The following is a 21,008-nucleotide window of genomic DNA, read 5'->3' as shown; positions in this document are numbered from 1 at the left end:
ATCTGCACACCGACCGAACGACGGGAGGACAATCTTGCGCCGGAACCTGCTGTCTCTCTGCCTTGGTCATGTGCCCCCTCGACGGACCTGGTTGGCGCGCTATTTATTGCGCTGGGCTTGCGCCGCGCCGCCGCGGACATACTTATGGTGGGCTTGCGCTGTACGCCGTGCTGCGGATGCGGCGTGTGCCGCACACCGAGCATGCTCAGCCAGCCTTGGTGGTCATGAGACAACGAGGGATCTACTACTGCACTGGCCGATCACTGCACGCCCGTCAAACCAAAACATCGTCACATTACCAGATCTATTCTACATTGCACAAGTCGCGTCGAGCGGCTTCCTGCACGCTCTGACACGCACTCACATGCACGCCGCCGCCCCACCCTCCCCGCGCGCCTACTTTTTCAACACGTCGGTGACATACTTGTCCCAGCCCAGCTCCTCGAGGTTGCCAGCCTTGCCAATGACCTCCTCCTCGAGGGCCTTGGCGTACGCCTCCGTGTCCTTCTGGAACAGGGGCACGCTGGTGCCGAGGATACGGATGGCAAGCAGCGCCGCGTTGGTCGAGTTGTTGATGCCGACCGTGGCGACGGGGATGCCGCGGGGCATCTGGAGGATCGAGTAGAGCGAGTCGACGCCGTCGAGCACCGACGCCTTGACGGGCACGCCGATGACGGGCACCGACGTCTCGGACGCGACCATGCCGGGGAGGTGGGCGGCGCCGCCGGCACCGGCGATGACGGCGCGCAGGCCGCGCGAGGCAGCCGAGCGCGCATACGTGACCATGCGGTCGGGGGTGCGGTGGGCCGACGTGATCGTCAGCTCGTAGGGGACGCCAAACTTGTCGAGGATCTTGGTGGCGGGGAGCATGACGGGCAGGTCAGAGTCCGAGCCCATGATGATGCCGACAAGGGGCTGGCGGTGCGAGTGGCCCTTGACGGGCGCGGGGGCGACCTCGTCGATAAACTTGGCGTCGAGGTCGGGCTGGTGGCCGAGCAGGGTGCGGACCTTGGCGCGCACGTCGGCGTCCGAGCCGCCCGTGACGGTAATGTGGCCCATCTTGCGAGCGGCGCGCGACTCGGCCTTGCCATACAGGTGGACGCTAGCGCCAGGGACAGACAGAGCTTTGGTAGCAATGTCGTCGATGGGCTCCATCGAGCCGCTCACGCCGAGCACGTTGACCATGGCGGCGGAGGGGACACGGAGGGAGGTGTCACCGAGAGGAAGGGAGAGGATGGCACGGAGGTGGTTCTCGAACTGCGAGACGTGGCACGCCTCGATGGTGTGGTGGCCCGAGTTGTGAGGGCGAGGAGCAATCTCGTTGAGGAGGAGCGAGCCTGGGGTGTCAGTTGGACCCAAGTCGTCGATACAACTCACCATCCTCGAGGAGGAACATCTCGACGCCAAAGATACCGGCACCGTCGAGCGTAGCAACGGCCTTCTCGGCGAGCTGCCTCGCCTTGTCGTTGACGCCGGTGTCGACCTCGGCACCAGGGGCGGTACCGCTGCGGAGCGGAGCGAGACAGACACGGAGGATCGAGTCGCGGTGGATCGTCTCGACGGCGTCGTACGAGCGCACCTCGCCCTCCTTGTTACGCACGACCATGACAGCGACCTCCTTGACAAAGGGGACCCATCCCTCGGCGTAGAGCGGGCGGTCGCCGAGGAACTCGAGGCTCTTGGCGATCGCCGCCGAGTCGGTCGACTTGAGGGGCGAGTTGCCGCGGCCGTCGTACGCCAGCGTGCGCGCCTTGAGCATGACGGGAAGACCAAGCTCGCCAGCGACGGCCTTGACGTTGGCCTCGGTGCTCTGCTCGACGACGGCAAACGGCGCGACGGGGATGCCCCGCTCGGCGAGGTACTTCTTCTGGAGGTACTTGTCCTGGATGAGCCTGATGGTCGCGGGCGACGGCTGGACCTCGCACAGGCCCTCCTTCTCGACGGCCTCGAGCACGTCGGCGTTGACGTGCTCAATCTCGACGGTGAGCACGTCACACGCGGCGGCCAGCTCGCGGATGTGCGGCTCGGACGTGAACGGCCCGTCGGGGTGCGCGAGCGACGTTGGCGCCAGCAGCGTCTGCTTGGCCGGCGTGTACTCGCCCTTGTCGAGGATCAGGAGCGGGATGTTGAGCAGCGCAGCGGGGTGCGTGAGCATGCGGCCGAGCTGGCCGCCGCCTGGGGGTGTTAGTGGGGTGACTGGGGCTGGTGCGATGGGGCCGCGCGCTCGTCCCGGGAGTGAAGAGCAGGGGAGACCGCTTCCCCGGTGCCGAGCCGCACAGCACAACTACTCACCCAAGATTCCCACCGTCTTCCTAGGACCCATGGTGCTGTTGCGTGTTGTTTGGGAGTTGAGAAAAAGGCCAAGATGAGGGGTGCGATGCAGGTCGAGCCGAATGACGCTCCCTCACATCTCGCAGCTCGATTCAACTTTTGCCCTGCACGTGATGTGTGCGTGGAATCCACGCGACTTTACTTCCGTCATGACGCAAAGATCGGACGGCGCGAGGTGTTCTTGACATCTGTGTCTCGACTTCTCAACCCCCAACAAACAATGCTGAGAACACAACTAGCTCGCAGCCTGAGGGCAGCCACCGCGCGCCCTCTCGCCGCGCGCGCATTCCACACCACCCCCGCGACGCGCCTGCAAAACCTCTTTGAAACGCCCGAGAACCCGCCGCTCTCAGTCCACAAGCTGACCGACAAGGGCTTCATCCTCTCCGACGGGCTCGTGGTCCCCGGCGGCGCAATCTTCGCAGAGGGCAAGGTGTTCTTGTGGGACGTGGACCCGCCGCGCGGGGACGGGAGCCAGGGGATCGACAAGGCGTGGGCCGGGTGGGGGGTGGAGCGGTTCGCCGTGTTTGAGCGGCTCGTCCCACGGCCAGGTACGTGGGGCTGGCTGCGACAAAGATCAAGTGCTAAAGCGTCGTGTTGCAGAGATTCTCCTCTTCGGAACCGGCGCCCGCGTGATCCCCGCCCCGCCCGAGATACGCGACTACATCTCGTCGCTCGGCATCCAGCTCGACATCATGGACACGCGCAACGCAGCAAGCACGTACAACCTCCTCTTTGAGGAGGGCCGCACCGTGTCCGCCGCGCTGTGCCCCCTCCTGCCCGTCGACCCGCGCACCGGCGGCCCGCGCAGCGCCTAAACCACCTAACTGTACTATTATGCATCATTACTCACACCGGCGGCAGGTAGTAACAGCAGCGCGGCCTTGCTCGTTTCTAACATTTCTAATTCGTGTCTCGTGGATCATGTCGTGGGAAGGATCGTCACGGTGGTCATTGATGAGTGGGCCTCGCTCTGCTTCGGGCGGGCCTCGGTCGTGGTCGGCCACACGTCGGGCGTGGCCTCGGTCGTTCGGTCGGTCGGGAGATCGTGGACCTCGTTCTTACTATGCTTCGGTCGGTCCAGCCGGTTACAGGAGCGGCGCCTCGTCGTCGCCTGGTGGGCCCTTGAACACCCGCCTGGGGGTCAGCGGGCACCAGCAGCAACAGACCCCTACCTCAACATGCGTTTGGTCGAACTTGGGAGCTCGCGGAGCCTGTTCTTCGCGCGCGTAGTACCGCTACGGTACCGCGCAGGCATGCTAGACGAGGTCAACACTCGCCCTCGTCGCACTCGACCCACTTGTCATTGTCAAACCCGTCAAGGGTGGACGGGAGGCGTTGGAAAAACTTGGACGACATGGTGTTGGCTGTGCTCTGGCTTTGCGTCTGCTGAGTCTCGAGGATTGCGTGTTTGCTTGCGATATCCAGACCGAGCAGCGACTAGCCGGAGCACTTATGAGGCGTAAAGAGAAACAAGAAACACGACACACACGAAAAGGGATAAGTAGGTGCGGCGGCGGAGGCGTCCGGGGTGCTTGGGAGAGTGCTCGCCTCGCTCTCCCCCAGTGGAGTGGATGGGCCGAGTCTCACGCACCCGGCTCGTGCGAGCACGGTGCAGCGACCTCGCATGGCACTGAGACGCTTCCCCCTCGCCTTGCGTCCCCCCCGCGCCCGCCCCGGGCCCCGGCAACTGATCGATGCATGCTCTCCTCTCCTCTCCGCGCGTCTGTGCGTCTGTGTGCGGGGGCGGCGGCGCTAGGCGCGTATCTCCGCGACGTGTGGGGATATCCTCGAGACCAACTCGAACACCTCTGATCGCCGTGATGCTCAGTCCTCGGCACTCTTGCGCCTGCGCTAGTCGCTATCGCTCGCGAGGCCGAGCCACTTCCTCCTGCCGTCAGCGGGCTCGTGCCCCACGCGCACCTCAGCCGCCGGGCCTGCAGCGCGACGGCCCACTTGGCCGAGCGGGGCCACTCGCGCATCTTGGTCTGGACGATGACGGTGCTGCGCCGGCGCAGGCGCGGCGGCTGGCTACAGAGATCAGCAACGCTGATGGCTGCCGGCTCACTCGTCGGCAGCGTACCCGTCCAAAGCGGACAGCGAGCGCGAGAACAGGCGGTGGGTGGGGCGTCGTGGTGGTGGTGGTGGTGGCTCCGTCATGGTGGGAGGATGGGTAGATGAGAGCTAGCTAAACCCTCGTCACATGTTGTTCGCCGCCTTGTGCGCCAGTCGCTGTGTGTGTGGGATGCAGTGTGCGTGTTGTGCAGGCAGATAGCCAGGCCAGGCAGACAATACCCGGCACCACCGCGGTCGTGACGTCGTGCGTGTGTGCAGGCAGTACGTATCGCCAAGGCATGCCCGAGCGCAGATGCGGCGCGCGTAGCCTACTGGCTGCTGCCTGCAAGTGGGTGGGGTGACCGTTGCGCCACCACACGGTCCGCCACAAGCTCGAACGAGCACATCACGGGGTGCGGACGCGGCGCCTCCTCGCCCAGGCAGGCAGGCACGCCGGTGCAACACCATACCCGGATATATCCTCCCATCTAAACAGCTAGGTGTACACGTCAACTCCGCCTCGCAGCTTATCAAGCCTGGCCGGGACGCGGTTGCATGCCGACACGAGCACGACAGATGGGCCAGGACATGGGTGCGGCCAGTGAGGGTTGGCCGGTTGGCCGCGGCCAAGTCCGCCTGGGTGGTGGCCGCGGAAGATAACGGCCAGTTGCCCCTCGCAAATCTTCATCCATCAGCACATCAGCGGCATCTGCGGCACGAGATTAGCGCGCGACGGGCCAGAGCAGCGTCGCTGAAAGAGCACGCAACATTCCCCGCGGCCAGGCGTAGCGCAGCGCACGTCAGCCGCGATCGGCGTGGCGCCTCTTTGCCGTGTTGAATCGTGTCGGGTGCTAAGCCGCTGCCTGTACAGTCACTCACCCACCACACGGCCGAGCATGCATGCGTGGAGCACATGGTGCATATGGCGTGCATTGGCATCCGCGCTAATAGCAACGTATAGTGGCGCACAGCGGGCGTCGGACACCACCGTGGCAGGTGGTGACTCGACGCGGCTCGGGCTCCACCGTCGCGCTCGGCAACGCGGCACGCGCGGCCCAAGGTGGCGGGTGCCTTTCGTGGCGACACTGCACGTCATGCTCGTACCTCAAACTCGGCCATTACGCTCATACGAAACGTGTGCTGCATGCAATGTACTATGGAGTGCATACTGACTGGCCCGTAGGGGCCGGCGCGTAACCTGTTTGCCTGTCGCGAGCATGTGATGCTGCGTGCGGCGGTCGGCGTGCGCGGGCGAGCGGGCGAGCGGTGCGGGTTGCGTCGCTGGCTAGCGCTCTTGACTGGTAGTGGCGGCGAGGAGTCTCGCAGGTTCTCTCGTGTGTCGGTGCAGAAGGCTACCACTCGGAGCTCATGTACTTGTACTCCACGACGGTGATGTTGCGGAGCATGCGCTCCTCGGGGTCGTCCTTGCCCATGAGGCGGCTGCGGTGTCAGCTGGGATGCCGCGGGGTGGAGGTTGGGCCACTCACGCCATGTGGTTCTTCTGCTGCTTGAACACGCGCTTCGTGGACACTGGGATGGCGTGCAGCGCGTTCTTGGCGCGCCAGATGCGCGCCGACTGAAGGCGCGCGGGCTGGTCGTCGGGCGAGTAGCCGTCAAGGCTGGAGGCGCGGCGTCCGAAGAGGGTCATTGTGGGTTGGTGTGGGTGGGTGGTGGTAGTGTGGCAGGTAGGGAGTGAGTGGCTGAGGTAGGCCGTGTGGTGCTATGCACAGTTGTCGTTGCTGTTGCTGTTGTCTTCTTCCCAACATCGGCAACCACGCCCGCATATATACCTTTCTCTCTTCGCACGCAGCTCTAAGCGCTATCAGCGGCTCTGACAAGTCGACGTGCCGCTCTCGGCCCGCCGCGGGCAGGAAAAAGCAAGAGCGGCAACGCGGTTCAATGAGGCTGGTTGGCCGGCCCACGCCCTGGATTTCGCCGGTCGGGCTTGGCCCGATCCTCGACTCGGCAGCTGTACGGCCTTGGCCGTGTGCACGCGTGCATCGATTCCCAAGTCGCCAGCCCCGATCGATGCATGTATCCGCCCCGCTACATCTTTCCGCTGATGGCGAGCGACGAGCGGCTATGCTAGTGGCTAGCAGCGAGCACATGGGTCGCCGGGATGTCCTCAGGTCCAATCCTTTACCGCGGTGGTCAAACGCTGCCGGCCTTGAGGTCCAATTCTCGATGCTTGTGGTCCAACTTTTCGCCTGCCGTGGCAAATCGTCCCGGCCCATTCGGTATGATGATAGCAATGTGTGCCTTGCGCGCGCGGCAAACTGCCACGACAGCCGCCGTCTTCCGCCACCGTCTACCTCCACCGCTCCATTCCCGCGCAGCAACAGGCAAGGCACGAGCCACACGTGTGCTGCGGCACTGGCACAAGCTCGCCTATGCCCCGGTGGTTACCGGTCATAAGGGCTGGGCGGGCTCGGCACTTCACCGACGGTTCCCGCGTCGTCTCCACTGTTGACGTTGCCGCGTTGCTCTCTGCGTCGGGCAGTGTCGGTCCGCACCGGCCTCATGCGACGTTGTCGTGATCGCTGAGCTGAGCGCGTGCGGATGCATGGTCGGTCCGGGTGTCGGAGGGATAGCCGGGATGCGGGATGCCCATGATGCAAGGATGCGCGTGTGGAGCAACACAGGCAATGTTTGGCACAGCCAGACGCGTTCCGCGTTGCCGAAGAGCCGCGGCGCCTACCAAACAGTCGACGGTATCGCGGTGTCGCTCATCCTCAACAACGACTCTACTTCCAGATACTCGGCATGGAGACTGGTGCCCCGCTGTGCCGCTGCCTGGTGAGCTTGAGCATATCGGCCGGCGAGGAAATACCATACGGGGGCGGGTTGGTGGGTCGCGAAATCACCGGCTAGACGGCGGCGGGCAAGAACAATGTGCGAGAGCTGAGGTTGTGCCGGTATTGCAAACTGGGCGAGTGGAAGTGCTCCGTCTGCGGTTTGACGAGGCTTGCTGTGTATATAGGCTGTGATCAGAGTCAATGGCCCCAGGGCACCCGTGTGCGTGCGAGGCGTCATCCGACGACACACACCGACGAACTCACATACCTCTGACATTGACCGCAACGCGGCGGCGCAACTGACTCGGGCCCGGTTCAAACAGCAAGACTTAGAGTTCGCCGCTCACTGATGCAATGGTATTGGTCACCCCGGTCGACCCCTGCATGCTCAAGCAGTCGTCGCGAGAAGGGGAGATCGCCGGATGGCCGAACCCCCGCGTGGGACGCGACTAACGAGTTGTGAGACAGGTGGTGCCGAGCTCCGGTGTGTTGACGCGTGCCGGCGATCTGAGACATGGTGGTGAGGAGTGGTTGTGAGAGATGATGATGACGCCGAGTGAGACATGTGGTGGTGTTGACGCGTTGACGGTGGATGAGACAGGTGGTGAGTAGGGGTGGGCGGCGCGTGGGTGAGACATTATGACGCGTGTGTGGGTGAGGACGCGAGGCGGTGGGAGGAGGCGGTGTCGGAGTCGGTGTTGGTGTCGGCGTCGGCGTCGGGGGTGAGTGAGGAGACGCGGAGTGGGATGGAGACAAGACCCGGCGTGGTCTAGGCCCACGGCGGCGCGACAGGCCACAGCCCAAACACACACAGGACAGCCGACGACCGCGTCAGGTGATAAACAACCGCCCAGTAAGGCTTTCATGGTGTGTGTTGGTATGGCACAACGGTTAAGATCGCGACTTAGCCATTTAATGGCCTACCTGGGGTTCGAGTCCCCGCCAACCACCTAGGGAGTATATGTCCTCGGCAGGATCGAGGGCACGACCTGGAAGTGGAGTCTTGACCGATGCTATCACCTTGAGGGTGGTTCAGGCGCTTGACCGAGCTTTTTGACTTGTTGTGGGCGTGGGTGCAAGGTTGGAGCCGCTGCGGGAGAGGAGGGAGGAGGGAGGAGGGGGTTGGTTGATGGGTGATGATGTTGACGCGTTTGTGTTGGATCGCGTTGGTGCAAAAGTCAAAAGTGGTGCAAAAGTCAGAAGTCGAATGTCTCACTTTGTGTCCCAGCTCTTCCTGCTGTGAGTATCAGCACGCACGGAACACAACCCGCCGCTGCACTTCAGCATGGCTAACTGGGTTTTGGTTGTTGCGCGAGACAGAGTTGGTGGGTGCGACTCGGGGGTGAGTTCCAACCAAACTGACAACAGTCCACCACGCGAGCGGCCACTGTCCGCGATGTCGACATGCGAGAGGATGGCACATGGAGCAGCGTCCACTCCGTGTCATGGACTCCAGATCCGGCCGCGCGCCTTATATTTGGGTCAAGAGAAGTGACACGCTGCATCGGCCGCGCTCCAGAACACCGAGTCTCGTCATGACGGCAAGGTGGGTCGAGTGGGTGCGGGGGAGTCGAGCGGCGGTAGTGGCCGATGTGGCTGTGGCAAGGGGAGACTGGCGCCTCACAACACAAGCACAGACGGCGATCAGCATCGACCTGCACGCATCACGATTCGCCAAACGCAGCCAAGGGCCATAGTCCAGAACATGTATGCACGCTGGAACACTCCAGCTGCATGGTAATGCTCGGATGCACGCAAACGGGCGAGCGGAGCGGGCGGGAAAAGTACCTCCACGGTCTCCGTCCACAACCGACTGTCCGCGGTCTTCGATACGCTTGCTTGCAGCGTCCACGTGCCGGCCAGACGGGGCCGAGTCACCGAGCATTGCCAGCCCAGAGGTCGCCGATGCCAAGCGCGCAGCGTGCCAAGCGAGTAGATCTCCGACCTCCGGCTGACCAAGCCGAACAAAGGCTTCGTCCGGGCCCGCAATCAGCCTCACGAGAGCCCAGGTGATCACCGCGGTCTGTTCCTCACGAGATCCGGCCGCAAACGAAACGACACGCGATATTCCGAACGCATCGCCCAGTGCACACACCAACATGGTGACGATCGCCGCGGGTACCCATTCGTTCGTAGCGCACGCCGGCGACTCCGGCGTAGCTGACCGGGAGAAGAGGCACCACTCTGCGGGCGGGTGTGGTGGGCGGACGAGTGGCGCGCACGAGTTGGCGTGGCACTTTTATATTTGTTGCTGCGAGTCGGGATGGGAGTCAACCATACTCTCCCACACACACGATGGCGTGGATAGAACCACCAACGACAGTATCGCAGCGCCCGGCGATCTTCTTCGCGAGCACGCTGCTCGCGCTTTGCGGCCTCGCGAGGGGGATGTTCGACGTCGCTGCACAGCACTTGGCGAGTTTGTCGCAGGCCGACGTCCTCAATGCTGCCTTCTATGCGCCATTTGTCCTCGCTTTGGTGTTCGGCTTCGTGTCATCGACTCCCAAGAGGACAGCGTATGCCGGGCTGGCGTTCATGACCCTCGGCTCTGGGCTGCTCATCGTCGCGGCGGTCGTCAAGAGCTTCAGTATGGTGAGTTCGGAGTCGAGGAGTATCTGACCAAAGGCATGCGGGTTCGCGGCGATCACCTCAGTGGGCATCGCAGCGCTCGAACTATCCGCCAACTCTCTCATCGCAACTGCGCCACGACCCGCCGCCAACCTCGCCCTCGTCAACGGCGTCGGGTCCGCCGCGCGTGTCTTGGGCTCCGTCGTGGCGAGCAAGGGCGTGTTCGTGCGCGGCGCCTTCTCGGCCACGAACGCAGGCTACGTAGCCATGGGAATGGCGGTGCTCTCTCTTCTCTTGTGTATTCCCGTGTGGGGAATCTCACTGCCCCCTCCGAAAGACGACAATGAGGCGAGCGACAGCAGCCCGAACAAGTGGCTGCCCCTCGTCGCCTTCCCGGTCGGCTTTCTTGCCCTCGGTGCCCAAGCATCCCTCCGGACACACACAACCCAGTTCCTCGCCCAGTCAACGGGCAGCGTCACCTCGCTCCCGGCGTACAGTGCCTACGACCTCGCCCTCGGCGCCAGCGCGATCGCCGCCGCCGCCACGTTGGCAGCGTGGACATACTTGCGCAAGATGGACGCATGTGCCGCGCTGGCGATGCAGGCGTTCGTGGCCGCCGTGTTCGCTGTCCTGATTGCGGTCATCAAGCGGACAGGCGGAATCGTGTGCCTCTACCTTCTTTACACTGCTCAAGGTGCATGCTTCCCGCTGTTCTTTGCCGTCGCGACTGCTGGTGTGAGGAACAAGTCGGTCGCCGGTGGAATCGTCGTGGCGAGCACAAGTGGTGGAGCGGTGCTCCCCCTCCTCCAACGGCTCCTGGGCGCAGCCACCACCATTTCCAAGTCCTTCCCGCTGCTTGTTGTAAGTGACTCTGCTTTACACTTCTGACTCCAGGTCGGTTTTATCCCCCTCTCACTGTATGCTTTCGTCATGTGGATTCAGGAGTCAAAACGGACCGGCGGGGAGATGGTGGCGTGGCACGACGAGTGGAACGAGGTAAGCCTTGCCGCATTGTGGAGCTGACCGCCAGCGTCCGAGCACGACCGCCCATCAGCCAGAGTGGCAGACGTTGGACGTAGAGCTAGTGTCGAGAGAGACGACCCGGGCGTAGACTTACTGTACCATGATTGTATGAACCGCTGTGACAGGATCTTGCACTTCACCACTGAGGAGCAGTCACGAGTGGCAGAGCACCCCGCCAACTCTGCCACGGCCCTCCCCCACCTCGGCGGTGGACGCCCCGACCCCGGCCCGACGGCGTCATGTGCCCACGCCTCGGCGCCATTCAACGAGCACCGGTGAGACCCGGCTTCGGCTGGCCCGAAGGACATCCCGACATGTCATATGGACGCCAGCACAGGTGACTGACTGCGAGGCACGACACCGAGCCGGGCCGACCATGTGTCGCGGCGAGTTCGGTCCTATGAATGCGAGGTGGACGAGGCACTAGCCTGAGACTAGGATCATGTCGGCGGTGGACTCCCGCCACGGCTAGTACCGCCACAGGCGAGGTTAACGGTCTGCCACGAGCAGGACACGCGGCGTAAGCGGCGCAAGTGGTGATTGGAAGTTCGGCGGATACTCACGGAGGTCGGTGTCCTCGAGCCCTGCCACCACTCGGCGGCAGAGTCCGAGTCTCGGTGATTCACATGTCCCGTTCCCCCACTGCGCATGCCAAGACAGCGCCATGCACCACATGGGACCCGCGGTGCCGAGAAGCAGCTGACCTGTGCCGAAGTGAAACGGCCGCTCTGGGTGCTGGTGTCGACCACCCGCCACCTCGGCGACCTCGGTCCGAGCTGCCCACCACATCGGCCCGCCCTCGCCGCCAACCCTCTCCTCTGATTCCTGTCTGATATCGGCAACCCTGTCGGCCTCCTCGGCGGCTCCACCCGGGGTACATCCAAGCCGAGGCCACAAGCACAAGCACAAGCACAAGCACGCCGTCAAGCAATGCCGGACTTGCACGTTACACACTGTCTCTCACACCCGACGACCCTCCGCTCACTAGCGCCGACGCTGGCCACCAGGCACCACCACCTCGGCGCCGCTCGCCGCGATCGTGCCCCGCGGGCCCCCCATGGCCTTTGATCGTCGCGCGACACAACAAGGGGTATAAGACTCGCCGGCGGATCGCAGTCGGTGTTGATCAGAGCACCTTGCCCGCAACCCTTACATATCCGGCTGGCTTATCAGCGCCGCCGAACACCTACTCACACCATGGCACCTACGACCACCAACAACACGCACGACCAACTCGAAGTCCACAATGAGGCGACGGGCATGGACCCCTACCTCGTCGCGCAGGCCAAGGCGGCACACGAGCGCGACATGGAGCTCGGGTTCCGCAAGGCCCTCAAGAACTTTGGCCCGGGTATCTTCTTCTCCATGATGCTGTCGGTCGCGCTCATCATGGAGGGCTTCGACGTCGCCATCAACGGCTCGTACTGGGGCCAGTCTTGGTTCCTCAAGCGCTTCGGCACCCTCCAGCCCGACGGCAAGTACGTCGTCTCGGCGTCGTGGCAGGCGGCGTGTGGCAACGCCTCGGGCGTCGGATCCCTCATCGGCCTCATGGCCAACGGGTACTCGCAGTACCACTGGGGCTCCAAGCCGACGTACCTCGTCGCCATGGTCGGCATGGCCGCGGCCATCTTCCTTCCCGTCTTCGCTACGAACGTCAAGGTGCTGTTCGCCGGCAACTTTGTAAGTTTGTGGCAGAATGGCACCAACTGACAACCAGGCTTGCGGCCTCTTCTGGGGTGTTTTCCAGACCCTCACAACCGCCTACGCCTCCGAGATCGCCCCAACTGCTCTCCGCGCCCACATGACATCCTTCGTGAACATTTGCTGGGCTTGCGGTTTATTCATTGGATCGGGTGTTGTCCGCGGCACGCTACACATCGACTCGTACATGTCCTACCGCCTCCCATTCATGCTCCAGTGGATTTGGCCCGTTCCCCTCTTCGTCTGCGCATGCTTTGCGCCCGAGTCGCCCTGGTTCCTCGTCCGCAAGGGTAAGGAAGAGAAGGCGCGCCGTGCGATCCGCCGTACCGCTCGCAAGGGATACTTCTCCGAGGCCGACCTCGACGCCGAGGTCGCCCTTATCCGCCACACCCTCGAGATTGAGAAGAACGAGACCAAGCAGCAGGGCCTGCTCAACTGCTTCCGCGGCTCCAACCTCCGCCGCACCGAGATCACCTGCTTGAGTAAGTGGTTCACATGCTTTTGGGCCAAGCTGACGCCCCAGCCTACGCCATTCAGACGTGGTGCGGCCAGCCCATGACCGGCCTTGCGACGCAGATCCTGACCCGCGCCGGTATGAACGAGGACAACGCCTTCAACATCAACATGGGCATGTTTGGTGTAAGTATCCTAGCGCACAGTGACTCCGCTGACCGCCAGATGCTCTTCATCGGCACTGTTCTCGTCTGGGGCGGCATGGGCAAGTGGGGCCGCCGCAGGATCTACCTCATCGGCCAGGTCGCTGTGGCCCTCTGCCTCCTCGGCATGGGCATCCTCGGATCGGTCAAGCAGACGCCCAACGTGCTCTACGGCATCGGCGCATTCATGATGCTCCTCAACCTTGTGTTTGCGTGTTCCCTCGGCCCGCTCTGCTACGCCATTGTCGGCGAGCTCCCCGGTGCCGAGGTGCGTGGACCCACCATTGCCCTCGCACGCGCCACATACGGTATCTCGGGCGTCATCACGGGACAGCTCAACCCGCGCATGATCACCGAGTGGGGATGGAACGTCAAGGTCGCCTACTTCTACCTCGGCACATGCATCATCGGCCTCGTGTACACCTACTTCCGCCTGCCCGAGACCCAGCACCGCTCGTTCGGTGAGCTCGACGTGCTCTTCAACAACCGTGTGCCGGCTCGCAAGTTCAGGACGACAAAGGTCGACCAGTTCTACGAGCACGGCGGGTCGAACACTCCCACCGATGAGAAGGACTTTGATAAGGAGGCCGTGTCGCATGTGGAGAGGGTGTAAGGAGAGTATGTAGGAGGGGACGTGGAGAGAAGGGATGAAAGCAGCTAGAACAACGATAGTGAAACTTGGAACAGGGGCTGGGGTTGATGAACCTCTCGAATGCATTCAGTTACAGCACTCAGTCTCGTATAGCCCTTGGATATTCCTGGCATGTGCGTGGCATCAGGAAAAGCAGTTCTGAAGGTGCGGGACTGCGGAGGGAGGATACAGGGGGTGGCTTGGAGCCGCGGTGCTCCAACGCTGTGGAAGTGTGGCACACTCAACGCACCTTGCCACCCTACCCACAACCCTCACAATGATACATTACCATGACCATCCTGTTGTACTATCGATACAATGCCCAAAGGCTGGTTTCACCCCATCATTGTCGCTTTCAACAGCCACAGCCACACCCACAAGCGATCAAAGCATGCCGGTGGCGTGTGGCGTCTGCGGCGGCGGCCCAACTGCGCTGGCGGCCGAGACTCGAAGACAGCCTCGCACTGACCTGCTCGATACCCCTGGGCCTGACGCCTGACCTTGTGCTCTTGCTCCGCCGTGCTTTGCTTTGTCGAACTGACCGACGACGACGACGCCGTGACTCTCTCTCTCCATACTATAGCACACTCACACTCGTTTCATCTCCACCCCACCCACCTCACGCGTATACGTACCCTCGACGGCTTCCCCCCGTCTCTTGTCACTCGTTCAACGACAACGCACTGTATCACTCTCTCGCGACCGACGACATCGTCCCACGCTGTTCACACTTCCTTGCCAAGACCCATCCTCAACGACCGAGCGTCTTCGGCCTGACCTCGAACCACCGACACCCACACCCTCACCTAATCCACGACGCCAACCTCCGACAACAGCGCCTTCCTCCCTCCTCCCTCCCTTCCTCACCTCCTCCCACTTCTCCCTCCTCCTCAGCCCAGCACGATGGGCACGCTCCACCGATCTCCGACCCGCCCGCCGCTGAGGATACCTGCTGCCCCGCGCGGCGGAAAGTTCGAGCCATGGATGGACGAGGTCACGATCCCGTATTATACCGACCTGGAGGTACGCGCGATCGTCGAGGGCGACGACGAGATGCGGGCAATCTACGACGACGGCGTCATCACCTGGCGCAAGCTCGTCACATGGCGCTGGTGGGCCCAATGGTGGAAGTACTACCTGGTCGCGGCACCCGTCCTCGCCGTTGTCATTCTTCTCATCCTGTACAAGGACACTGTGGGTCGCCGACTCCGCTAGACCTAACCCGCCAGGTAGTCCAGGCCGTCGAACCGTACCGCGAGGACATCAAAAACTTCCCTGCGAGCTGGGCCATTGCAGTGCTCATCTCCGCAGTTGTTCACATCCCGCCACTACTTGGCGCAGGTGAGTAGAGCTATGCCCCTGCACGCCAAGTTGCGCACAACCCGCTTGGCACTAACGTGCAGACATCATCCTGATCCTCCTTGGTGCCATTTGGGGGCTATGGGGATTGGCGCTTGGCGCGGCCGGTGTCCTCCTGGGTGAGGCAATGGGCTTCTTGTAAGTGCAAGCTGGCGGACAGCCACTCACACAGCAGCCTGTACAAGTACATGCTCGGACAGAAGGCCTTGAGGGTAGCGCGTACCAATGTTTTCCTCGCGTGCACGCTCTTGACCGTTGCCCCGCCACCACCGCCTGCGGGGTACTCGTACAACGCTTACGGGAAACCACGGTCCCGGTGTGCAGTGTGCTGGACCGACCAGGGGCTATGGGTCACTACTGTTATTCGCTTGACAGTGCTTCCGTCGCACTACACTACTGTGAGTTAGGAGAGAAGTCAAGTAAGCTAACTCGTCAGCCTATCCTAGCAGCGGGTGGTATGGGTGTAGGTCGCCACAGACTGTTCCTTCCTGACCTGCCAGTTCCTCAAGTTCAACCTCACAGTCGTGCTCTCGATTCCGTTCCAGGTGGGTCTCCAGCTTCGCCATGACTGACAACCCACCAGTTTGCAGAGGTCCTCGGTGAGCTAACCCTCTAAACCACGCAGCTGACACCGCAGCCGGATGTGCGTCACGCGTTCTCGGCGCCACCTGACCCCCCAGACCAACTAACACACAAGGATATCGGCATTGTCGCCAGCGCCGTGACCTATGCAACGTGGGTGCCGGGAGTGACGCGACTGACTCCGCACCAGCTACGTCTCAACGGGCCTAGCCACCACGTGGGGCCTGTACTTTGTCTACTCGAAACTCATCGGCCACCGCAAGCGCGCGATCGTCGAGCAGGCGGCCTTTTGGTTCGCTGTCGACGAACAGCGCTGGCGACGAGACCACCCTAATGCGCTCGGGCTGGGGTTCATCTCCTCAGCACCTGAGAGCCGGGACCCGCCTCCTAGGCCACCCCGCCCTTCCGAGCACCACAAGAGCCTCAGCGAGGGGTTTAGCAGTGAAGAGACGTATGCCGAGACGTACCCCTACAACCACGACTACCATCGAAAGAGCTCGGAGAGCGCATTTGAACACGACAAGCCATTACAGCCACGACAGTACGACTACTAGCCCCATCATCCCTCCCACTCCCCCCCCCCCCGCGCCATCCTCAGCATCAGATAGACCTCACCGCACCACACGCACACCCTCGAGCATCTGCAGCTGGTCTGCATACTATACACTATGTCTATTAGATGCCACCTGCTCTCCTCCTTGGTGTCGCCGAGGTTCGCGCTCCGGCGCCGATACCGGCCCGTCTGGGGGTCGCTGCGCTTCGTGGCGTCGAGGCAACACCGCCAATGCCGCCAATCTTTGGTGTACGGGATGCCGCTTCCTTCCGAAGACGCTCGGCTTCGGCGCGTTCCCTTCTGCAATGGGGTCAGTAGGGATACAGGTATCACGAGCGCGTTACTCACTCCTCACGCTGGCGGGCCATGTCAGCCTCCATCTCGGCCTTCTTGCTAAAGTCGCGATTGGCCTGAGCACGCTCCAGGCCAGTGAAGTTGCGCTCGCGGATCGAGAAGAAGACGCCACCGAGGTCGGCCAGCCAGTATGGGTCGACTGACGTGACGCACATCATGTACTGCTTGGACGTGAGGACAACTGTGTGTGTCAGCTGGGCCCGTTATGCAGACAACCTAGCTCACGTTCATGGTACACGACGTAGTCGGGCATGTAGCCCAGACCGTACAGGGCACTGGTAGGGTGAAGGACGCAAGGCAACTGCGGCCGGTCAGCATAGCACTTTCACACACCTCTCAGCTGGTCACTTACTCCTGTCCTGATGTTGACATACTCGCCAAGGTTCTTGACACGGGCGGCCTGGTGGAAGTATCCAGCAGTAATGCATTTCCTGGGAACTGTCAGCAGGTGTCATGAGTGCAGCCGATCACCTACCTCACAACATCCCAGTCCGTTCCACAAGACACATTGGGCAGCTTTTGGGAGGTCATGATCTCCTCCAGCTGACCACGGACCTCGCGTGCCTTGCGCAAGATCTTGGGGTGCAGGAAGTGCTTCATGCACCAGTGGTCGCTGTAGCCATTGTTCTTCCACTGGGTGTAGACGTGCAGAAGGGTGAGGTGATCGGACTCCGGCACAAAGAACTTCTCACGAGCAGCGTCACTCTCCTCTGCACGCTGTGGCGGGCGGTAGAAGACGGACGGGACGGACAACATGGACACGATGGTGAGCATCTCCGCAGAGCACTTGTATTCCGCAGCCACGATGATCATCTTCGCCAGGGACGGCTCCATGGGGAAGTCGGCCATGATGCGGCCAGCGTCCGTGAGGTCGCCGACGTTATCCAGCGCGCCGAGGACCCAGAGCTGGAACATTGAGTTGAGAATGTTCTCCTGCGGAGGCGGGTCCATGAAGTCGAACTCGAGAAGGTTCTTGACACCGAGGTCCTTGAGCTGGAGCACAGTGTTGGCGAGGTTGGTTCGCTGAATCTCTGGAATGTTGCTGGGGAACAGCTCGTTGATGTAAGCCGACTCTGTGAACAGGCGGTAGCAGAAGCTGTGGTGTCAGTTGAGTCCCCGAGGATTGCATTCAACTCACCCTGGTCCAGTACGACCGGCACGACCAGTGCGTTGGCCGGCATTGGCCTGCGAGATGGGAGTGATCTGCAGTGCGTCCATGCCGACCTTGGGGTTGTAGATCTTCACCTTGGAGTAGCCGGAGTCGACCACGTAGAGGATTCCGTCGACTGGAAAGTCAGCTATGAACGCGAACACCAAAGCTCACCTGTAAGCGACGTCTCGGCGATGTTGGTTGCGACGACCACCTTGCGACGACCGTCTGGTGTGGGCAAGAAGATCTTGGCCTGCAAGTCGGCGGGCATTTGTGAGTAGATCGGAAGAACCGCCAATGGTGGGGCATCGTCCACCATTCCCAACCGTTCTTCAACGACAGCACATGTCGTCTCAATATCCTCCTGACCAGTCATGAACACGAGAATGTCACCCTTGGGGAGGGAGAGATGGATCTCGAGAATCTTCTTGATGGCACTGTCGACGTAATCCTCACACGGCGACTTGTGGTGGTAGATTTCGACCGGGAAGGTACGACCCGGAATGGTGAACTGAGCAGCGTTGCCAAAGAACCTCGAGAACTTGTCGGCGTTCATGGTGGCCGAGGTGACAATGAGCTTGAGGTCTCGGCGGCGGGTGAGAATCTTCTTCAGAAGACCCATGATGATGTCGGTACTCAACGAGCGTTCGTGAGCTTCGTCGAGAATAATGACGGAGTATTTGTCGAGATCGGGCTCGCTGTGTGATTCTCGCAGCAGAATACCATCCGTCATGACTGGGATTTGTCAGTTGCGCAATCGTCAACGGCTATTCAACTCACACTTGATCTTGGTCTCCTTCGTCGTGACGTCCTCGAAACGGATCGAGTAGCCCACCTTGCTACCAAGCTCACACTCCATCTCCTCACTGACACGCTTGGCGACCGACATGGCGGCAACACGACGCGGCTGCGTGCAGCAGATCAAACCATTGGCAGTGTAGCCATCCTCGTAAAGGAACTGGCCGAGCTGGGTCGTCTTTCCGGATCCAGTCTCACCAATGACAACGATAACCTGGTTGTCACGGATCGTGGCCATGAGCTGCTCGCGCACGGCAAAGGCAGGAAGGTACTCGCGCTGCTCCTTGAGTGTGCGCGTTCGCGAGAAATCGGAGGCACCCTCGTTCTTCTGCAGGTGGTTGGCGAACTGCGAGTCGGCCTTGTAGTTGGTGTCGACGCCGTCCTTCTGGCCCTCGGCCCCAAGCTCTGGCTCGTCGCGCACGCCCATGAGGTTACCGAGGGTTGTACCAGCAACGGAGGCGGCCTTGGCGGCCGCCCTCTCACGCTCTTTGCGCTCTCGGCGGTCGCGGACCAGAGTACTGCCCTTCTTGGCAAACACCGCCATGTCAGACGTCGGGTCACGAACAGGGTTGATGGGTTCCAGCTGCTTGGTGTACGCTGTCCGTCCGTCCAGGAATGGAGGCTTGAGGTCGTGAACCAAGACGTGTACTTTCGAGTCTTGGTCTTCCTCAAAGTCCTCGTCGATGTCTCCCGCCTGCATCACACCCGATGTGAGCATTCGGTTGTTCTCCCACTTGTCCGTGTCGGCGTTCTGGAGAGTGTTAGCTTGATGGGGGCTATGTCAAGCTACCCACAAATTGCGCTTGCCTTGCCGTCTGTCGCTTCTGGACCTTGGCTTGCAGCTCCTGCTCCTTGGACGCCTCGAGGCTGCTCCACTGCTGGAATGGGTTGTGCTCCTCGTCGCCAGCGACCATGCCCTCGTCGTCAATGTTGTACCAGTCGCGGTCGAGGCGGACCTGCTCCTCCTCCCACTCCTTGCCGTCGACGAGGATCTCGCCGTCGTCGTTGCTGGGAGAAGCACCACGACTCCTTCGGCTGGGAGTTTCATCCCAACTCCTGCCTGGCCGAGAGCTGTCGCCACCCTTGCCCCATCCACCGGCTCCTGGGCCACGACTTGGGGTCTCGTCCCAGCCACGATTAGGCACACGGACACTTCCGCCATCGAGGTCGCGCTGGGAGCGGGCTGACCGTGGTGCGTCCGACCAGTTGTCCCGACGGTCGCCGTTTGATCGGTCTTGCCTGTCATCACGTCGGTCGTCGCGCCGGCCGTAGTCGCGGTCGTCCCGCCTGTATCCCCGATCGTCTCGCCGCCTTTCCCTGTCCTGCCAGGAGCCTTTGTTCAACCGCGACTGATAGTCGTCAATGCCGCGGTGTTCTCGCTTATCGTGCGAGTCGGCGGTGGTCGACGACGAAGGCATGTTCCTCTGACGTCGATACGCCTCCAGCTTCTGCCGAGCAGAGTCGGACAGACCTCCGCCGTGGCTGGGCGTCTCATCGGGTTTGACACGGACGGTCTCGCGCTTGACAGGGATCGCTGGGACTACACATGTCAGCATCGCACTCCACACCTGCAAACTCACCCTTGAATACGCCTCCTGCCTTGGACACCCCGTTCTCATCCTCGTCGACCTCAACCTTGACGCGCTTGCTCGGCGGCTCCGACTTGATTCCAGCGGCCTCGGCACGCTTCTGAGCAGCGAGCCTATCCAGACCGTACTGGGACGTTTGGGACGCCGGCCTGGCCACAAACTTGGGGCCGTCGCCACCGGGTTTCCTCAGACCACCCTTGCGCGGCGCGTCGGCGGCGAGAACGTCGCCGTCTTCGTGGTCCATACCCTCGACCTTGAGGCCCGCCGAGGACCTCATAGCCTCATGCGTGAGAATGCGAGTGTGCAGAGACAATATCGCCTCTTCTGGGAACGAGCCAAAGAGGGAGACAGCTGAGACGGGTCAGCGATGCGCCGCCAGTTGCTGCTGGAGTCACTCACCCTTGACGAAGGATGTGCCAGTTCGGTTCCCGCGGGCGATTTCGATCACTCGCTGAGCAAGGATCTCGTTTGGGGTGGCCGAGTTCATAATGCGCGACATCTGGGTGTGTTAGATGTGCTGGTTGACAGCGACCCATCTAACTCACCTCGACGGCGACCTTGTGGACAAAGGTCTCGCCCTCCTCCCCTGCTTCATGCTTCACAGACGACATGGCGGATGCGAGTCGAGTGATTAGGTTGCCTGCTGTCGATAGACGTCGAGATCAGACTATAGACAAGCAAGGCGATGGAGTGGAAAGAAAGTCAATAGAGTCTCTCTCTCTCGATGTCGTCGAAGTGGATCAGTTCGGTCGAGATGCCGATTGTTGGTGATGGACGGAACCATTTTTTTGCGAGCCGATCGATCAGTGTCTGTCGAGCACAAAGTTGTGATCTTCTGGTGCAACAACAAATCTTGTCTTGCT

At 61.9% G+C, this 21,008-nt stretch overlaps 9 protein-coding genes across 9 annotated transcripts; 4 read left to right on the top strand and 5 right to left on the bottom strand.

The window, feature by feature from the left end:
• Positions 1-274: 274 nt before the first annotated feature.
• On the bottom strand, positions 275-2,365 carry ADE2 (Phosphoribosylaminoimidazole carboxylase). The gene is made up of 3 exons (XM_062774209.1): positions 2,293-2,365; positions 1,378-2,175; positions 275-1,337 (listed from the first exon to the last, which is right to left on the bottom strand). Exons 1-3 carry the CDS (start codon positions 2,321-2,323, stop codon positions 397-399), a joined length of 1,770 nt encoding a protein of 589 aa, XP_062630193.1. The 5' UTR covers positions 2,324-2,365; the 3' UTR covers positions 275-396.
• Positions 2,366-2,539: 174 nt separating this feature from the next.
• Positions 2,540-3,187, top strand: ndufaf3 (NADH dehydrogenase [ubiquinone] 1 alpha subcomplex assembly factor 3). The gene is made up of 2 exons (XM_062774208.1): positions 2,540-2,882; positions 2,935-3,187. Exons 1-2 carry the CDS (start codon positions 2,552-2,554, stop codon positions 3,147-3,149), a joined length of 546 nt encoding a protein of 181 aa, XP_062630192.1. The 5' UTR covers positions 2,540-2,551; the 3' UTR covers positions 3,150-3,187.
• A 232-nt stretch (positions 3,188-3,419) lies between these two features.
• LOC62_05G007686 (uncharacterized protein) lies at positions 3,420-3,690 on the bottom strand (the record flags this gene model as incomplete). The annotated part of the gene is made up of 3 exons (XM_062774207.1): positions 3,420-3,468; positions 3,507-3,590; positions 3,632-3,690. The coding sequence occupies 3 exons, from the start codon at positions 3,688-3,690 to the stop codon at positions 3,420-3,422; spliced, it is 192 nt and encodes a 63-aa protein (XP_062630191.1).
• A 495-nt stretch (positions 3,691-4,185) lies between these two features.
• Positions 4,186-4,491, bottom strand: LOC62_05G007685 (uncharacterized protein; the record flags this gene model as incomplete). The annotated part of the gene is made up of 3 exons (XM_062774206.1): positions 4,186-4,222; positions 4,255-4,362; positions 4,400-4,491. 3 exons carry the CDS (start codon positions 4,489-4,491, stop codon positions 4,186-4,188), a joined length of 237 nt encoding a protein of 78 aa, XP_062630190.1.
• A 1,128-nt stretch (positions 4,492-5,619) lies between these two features.
• Positions 5,620-6,305, bottom strand: LOC62_05G007684 (uncharacterized protein). Its single transcript, XM_062774205.1, has 2 exons — positions 5,874-6,305; positions 5,620-5,826 (listed from the first exon to the last, which is right to left on the bottom strand). The coding sequence occupies exons 1-2, from the start codon at positions 6,032-6,034 to the stop codon at positions 5,739-5,741; spliced, it is 249 nt and encodes an 82-aa protein (XP_062630189.1). The 5' UTR covers positions 6,035-6,305; the 3' UTR covers positions 5,620-5,738.
• Positions 6,306-9,467: 3,162 nt separating this feature from the next.
• On the top strand, positions 9,468-10,897 carry gluP_2 (Glucose/galactose transporter). The gene is made up of 4 exons (XM_062774204.1): positions 9,468-9,773; positions 9,807-10,610; positions 10,644-10,745; positions 10,780-10,897. Exons 1-4 carry the CDS (start codon positions 9,477-9,479, stop codon positions 10,858-10,860), a joined length of 1,284 nt encoding a protein of 427 aa, XP_062630188.1. The 5' UTR covers positions 9,468-9,476; the 3' UTR covers positions 10,861-10,897.
• An 820-nt stretch (positions 10,898-11,717) lies between these two features.
• Positions 11,718-13,840, top strand: MAL31_5 (Maltose permease MAL31). The gene is made up of 4 exons (XM_062774203.1): positions 11,718-12,452; positions 12,490-12,955; positions 12,997-13,112; positions 13,152-13,840. The coding sequence occupies exons 1-4, from the start codon at positions 11,970-11,972 to the stop codon at positions 13,740-13,742; spliced, it is 1,656 nt and encodes a 551-aa protein (XP_062630187.1). The 5' UTR covers positions 11,718-11,969; the 3' UTR covers positions 13,743-13,840.
• An 823-nt stretch (positions 13,841-14,663) lies between these two features.
• On the top strand, positions 14,664-16,255 carry TVP38_4 (Golgi apparatus membrane protein TVP38; the record flags this gene model as incomplete). Its single annotated transcript, XM_062774202.1, has 10 exons — positions 14,664-14,954; positions 14,990-15,101; positions 15,164-15,257; positions 15,295-15,517; positions 15,556-15,582; positions 15,620-15,664; positions 15,703-15,718; positions 15,757-15,762; positions 15,800-15,854; positions 15,892-16,255. The coding sequence occupies 10 exons, from the start codon at positions 14,664-14,666 to the stop codon at positions 16,253-16,255; spliced, it is 1,233 nt and encodes a 410-aa protein (XP_062630186.1).
• Positions 16,256-16,371: 116 nt separating this feature from the next.
• Positions 16,372-20,832, bottom strand: DHX38 (Pre-mRNA-splicing factor ATP-dependent RNA helicase PRP16). The gene is made up of 12 exons (XM_062774201.1): positions 20,691-20,832; positions 20,545-20,644; positions 20,137-20,496; positions 19,351-20,096; positions 18,539-19,307; positions 17,933-18,493; positions 17,747-17,894; positions 17,084-17,704; positions 16,961-17,039; positions 16,834-16,909; positions 16,603-16,789; positions 16,372-16,554 (listed from the first exon to the last, which is right to left on the bottom strand). The coding sequence occupies exons 1-12, from the start codon at positions 20,754-20,756 to the stop codon at positions 16,377-16,379; spliced, it is 3,891 nt and encodes a 1,296-aa protein (XP_062630185.1). The 5' UTR covers positions 20,757-20,832; the 3' UTR covers positions 16,372-16,376.
• Between the last annotated feature and the right edge of the window lie 176 nt (positions 20,833-21,008).

The sequence above is a fragment of the Vanrija pseudolonga genome, chromosome 5 (assembly GCF_020906515.1).
Source record: "Vanrija pseudolonga chromosome 5, complete sequence".
Classification (NCBI taxonomy): domain Eukaryota; kingdom Fungi; phylum Basidiomycota; class Tremellomycetes; order Trichosporonales; family Trichosporonaceae; genus Vanrija; species Vanrija pseudolonga.
Note: the sequence above shows the minus strand (reverse complement) of the source record. Positions and strands in the feature narration are given on the sequence as shown.